The sequence below is a fragment of the Schistocerca gregaria genome, unplaced genomic scaffold (assembly GCF_023897955.1).
Source record: "Schistocerca gregaria isolate iqSchGreg1 unplaced genomic scaffold, iqSchGreg1.2 ptg000182l, whole genome shotgun sequence".
Lineage (NCBI taxonomy): Eukaryota > Metazoa > Arthropoda > Insecta > Orthoptera > Acrididae > Schistocerca > Schistocerca gregaria.
Genome location: NW_026061732.1, coordinates 373,089 through 377,440, shown reverse-complemented (window position 1 = coordinate 377,440; position 4,352 = coordinate 373,089). Strand labels below are relative to the sequence as shown.

At 20.0% G+C, this 4,352-nt stretch overlaps 1 protein-coding gene across 1 annotated transcript; it reads right to left on the bottom strand.

The window, feature by feature from the left end:
- Positions 1-1,434: 1,434 nt before the first annotated feature.
- Positions 1,435-3,638, bottom strand: LOC126304679 (uncharacterized). The gene has a single exon (XM_049991852.1). The coding sequence runs from the start codon at positions 3,601-3,603 to the stop codon at positions 1,516-1,518; it is 2,088 nt and encodes a 695-aa protein (XP_049847809.1). The 5' UTR covers positions 3,604-3,638; the 3' UTR covers positions 1,435-1,515.
- Between the last annotated feature and the right edge of the window lie 714 nt (positions 3,639-4,352).

The window sequence follows — 4,352 nt, the reverse complement described above, 5'->3', positions numbered from 1 at the left end:
CCACACACTTATATACATTCTATATACATTCATATCCTTCAAACTATTCATATCTAAAATATATCATCTTTCTATATAACATCATATCATCCTTTTATCATCTCATCTATATATAAACTTTCTTCATTTCTCATATACATACAATTATATTGTTTATTTATTCATCCTATCCCTATATATATTCACATTATACATCATTCATACATCTCTACATACACTCATAACACTATTTATTTTATCATATACAATATTATCCACCAACCTACATATATCATCCTATCTCAATTCATCCACAAACATATATACTATCATCAATTATTATTTATATTATCTACAACCATTAAATTTTATTACATTTTATATTATTCATACACTATCATATCTCTCATTATATTCATATATACCAATTATTATTCAATCTTATTTATAAATATACAATCCTATCTATCTCAATTCATATACACATATCTAAATATATACATCCTCAACTATCCTATCCTACACATATCATATATATATATATATTCATCTTCATATTATTTATACACATATATACTTATTCTCTTATAATTATATTATTCATATAATATTCATACATTTTAAATTATCCGTATACATCATTTACCTCTATCTCATTATATCTCAATTTATATACATATAATTTCACATTTAATCATATTAATCATTATTTCTATTATTCATATGTACTTTTTTTTTATCATATATACTTATCATCTCTTTTATCTCTTATATTTATATTCTATCTTTTATATATATTCATTTTTATTTTATTTCAAACTATTCATCTTTTTATATCATCTCATTTATATTCATCTTAGTTAATAACTTTATCGTAATTATATTAAATCTATATAATAATAAATATTTATAATGTCAATACCTCTTCACATATATATTTATCTCATTTTTTTTTATTATATTATCTAAATTATATCTTATTTATTTTAATTAACATATATATCATATTCATATATATTTTATATTCTAATATATAAATAATATTTATTTCTTATTTAATCTTTAATAAATCTTTTCTATAATATTATATATAATCAATTAAATTCTTTTAATCAAATAATAAACTTTTTTTAATAATAATTTATATAATATTAATATTAAAACTCTATTATTATATATTATATTATTCTATAATTATTAAAAAAACTACTTTAATATATATATATATATATATCAATACATTAATATATAATAAATATATCTTATATTTATTCTAAAACTAATATTTTAACATCTCTTATATATCAATAATATTTATATAAATTTCATAATATTTCATATTTTATTTTATTTTTTATATTTTAATTCTATATCATTTTATTATATATACATATTATTTTATATATAATAAACTATAACAATAAATCTTATATTAAATAAATATTAATATTTTAATTCAAATTATCTATATTTTTATAACTCTCTCTCTCTATATATATTTTATTTATTATATCATTTTATATAAATATCATAATTCTAATTTAATATCATTTCTATTATACCTCTGCATATTATCATCATAATAATTATTTTTAATTTATATATATATACTATTGAACCAATTGATGATTTATCTATAAAGTTGTATTGACAATTTATAGTATTATTGCATAATTTATTCACAGGTCCAATAAAACATTTGTTCTTATTAATATATGGAGGTAACATGTTATCATTACAACTTGCATTCAGAATATGTTTTGTTGAGCTAATATTCATATTTACTAAAAATTCTAGACGACCCAGATCAGGAATATTACCTTCAAATTCATTCTCTCTCATTTCTAAATCTTTCAGATTGATTAAATCACCTATTTCATTTGGTATAGTTCCACTTAATTGATTAAAACTTAGATTTATACTAGTTAACCTAATCATATTACCAATCTCAGATGATAAACTACCACTAAATTTGTTACCCATAAGATCTAGATATTCCAATCTATTTAATGAATATAGACCATTAGGTATCTCACCAGATAAACTTAAATTACTTAAGTCAAGCTCTAATAAAGCCCACATATTTTTAATATCATTACTTAAACTACCATTAAAATTATTACCTCCTAATTTAAGATATCTTAACCAATACAATGAATATATACCATCTGGTATCTCACCAGACAAATTTAATCCACTTAAATCAATTGATCGTAACCTATTCATATTTGCAATATTATCATTTAATTCACCACTAAATTTGTTTCCTTGTAGATATAGATATTCCAATTTACTCAATGAATATAGACCATCAGGTATTGATCCAGATAGATTTGATCCACTTAAGTCAAGATAATATAATTTATTCAGATTTTTAATCTTATCACTTAAACTACCATTAAACCTGTTACCTGCTAATTTCAGCTCTTTTAATTTAATTAATGAATATAAACCATCAGGTATCTCACCAGATAAACTTGATCCACTTAAGTCAAGCTCTAATAATTTATTCTTTAGTTTTCTAATATTATCACTTAATCTACCACTAAAATTATTCCCTTTTAGATTCAGATAATTCAATTTAGCTAATGAATATATAGAATCAGGTATCTCACCAGACAGATTTGATCCACTTAAATCAAGCTCTGATAAATTATTCATATTTTTAATATTATCACTTAATCTACCAATAAATCTGTTACCTCCTAATTTCATCTTTTTTAATTCACTTAATGAATATATACCATCAGGTATCTCACCAGACAAATTTGATCCACTTAAATCAATATGTAATAACTTATTCAGATTTCTGATATCATCACTTAATATACCATTAAATTTGTTTCCTTGTAGATACAGGTATTCCAATTTATTCAATGAATATAAGCCATCAGGTATCGGTCCAGATAGACTTAAATTACTTAAATCAATATATTTTAACTTGTTTAGATTTCTAATCTTATCACTTAAACTACCATTAAATCTATTACCCCCTAACATTATATGTTCTAAATTACTTAATGAATATAGACCATCAGGTATTGGTCCAGATAGATTTGATCCATTTAATAGAATAAATTTTAAATTCTTCATATTTTCAATATCATTTCTTAAAATACCATTAAATTTGTTCCCATCTAAAAACATAGCATGCAGATCAGTCAACAAGTAAAAACCATCAGGTATCCATCCAGATAGATTCAAATTATATAAATTAAGATATCTTAATTTATTTAGATTTCTAATATTATCGCTTAAACTACCACTAAATTTGCTTCCTCTTAGATCCAGACTTATCAATTCATTCAGCTCATAAATTTCATTCGGAATATTACCTTGCAGATTTGTCTGACCTATTTTTAAACTTCTTAATGTATTTTTAATTGTTCTAATCACTACAGGAAATGCTGATAATTCAACCCCATCCAATACAACATCACTCACCTCACCATTATTGCAATATATTATTTTTCTATCATTGCAGTAGTCATCTGCAATTTTATCATTCACTAATAACTTGTTCAACTCCGCCACAAATTTTGAAGAGTTATTTTCCACCGAAAATATTCTTGAAATCTCAAATAATATAATCGCTATTATCAATAACTTATTCATTATCTTCATATCTTAATAATAAATCACTTCTTACTTTTCAGTTGATAAATGATTTATTCTTCTTAATATTTCAAATATTTTTTTCGGCTAATATTTTTTTATTTTTATAATTTTTTTTTTAATATTATTTACAACATATATATAACCTCTCTTACTTACATTTATTATCATATTAATACATATTATAATCTATATCATTTACCTATATCATAAACTATTTATTTATATTCTTCATAAAACTATTTATAATTTTTTTTTATATTTTCATTTTATTCTATCATTATTTTCTTAGTCTATTATTAATCTATTCTAATTTATTTATATCTTTTCAATATTAACCTATAATCTACATTTTATATATATATATATAATCTCTTTCTTTATCAAAAACTAAAACTAAAACATATAAATATTAATTATAATTTTTCATATCAAATACTCAAAAAATATTCATTTGAGCTCATTTAAAAAAAAAAATATTTTTTTATTATCTCTATATACATATATCTTATTACTTTTCATTTACATTATACTATTTATTTTTATTTATTAATATCTATTATTATAATAATATATTCTTTTTTTTTATTTTTTTTATCAATATTTGTTTCTAATTTACAATATATCTCATTTTATCATCTATTATTTTATTTGTTCTTCTATTTTTTTATTTATAACATTTATAATTCAGAATGTATTTTATTTACATATATTTTCTACATATATAAAAATCTTCATTTTTTTTATTATTTTTTTAA

Coding starts and splice junctions, on each gene's coding strand:
- LOC126304679 (XM_049991852.1), bottom strand. CDS start 3,603: ATGAAGATAATGAATAAGTTATTGATAATAGCGATTATATTATTTGAG.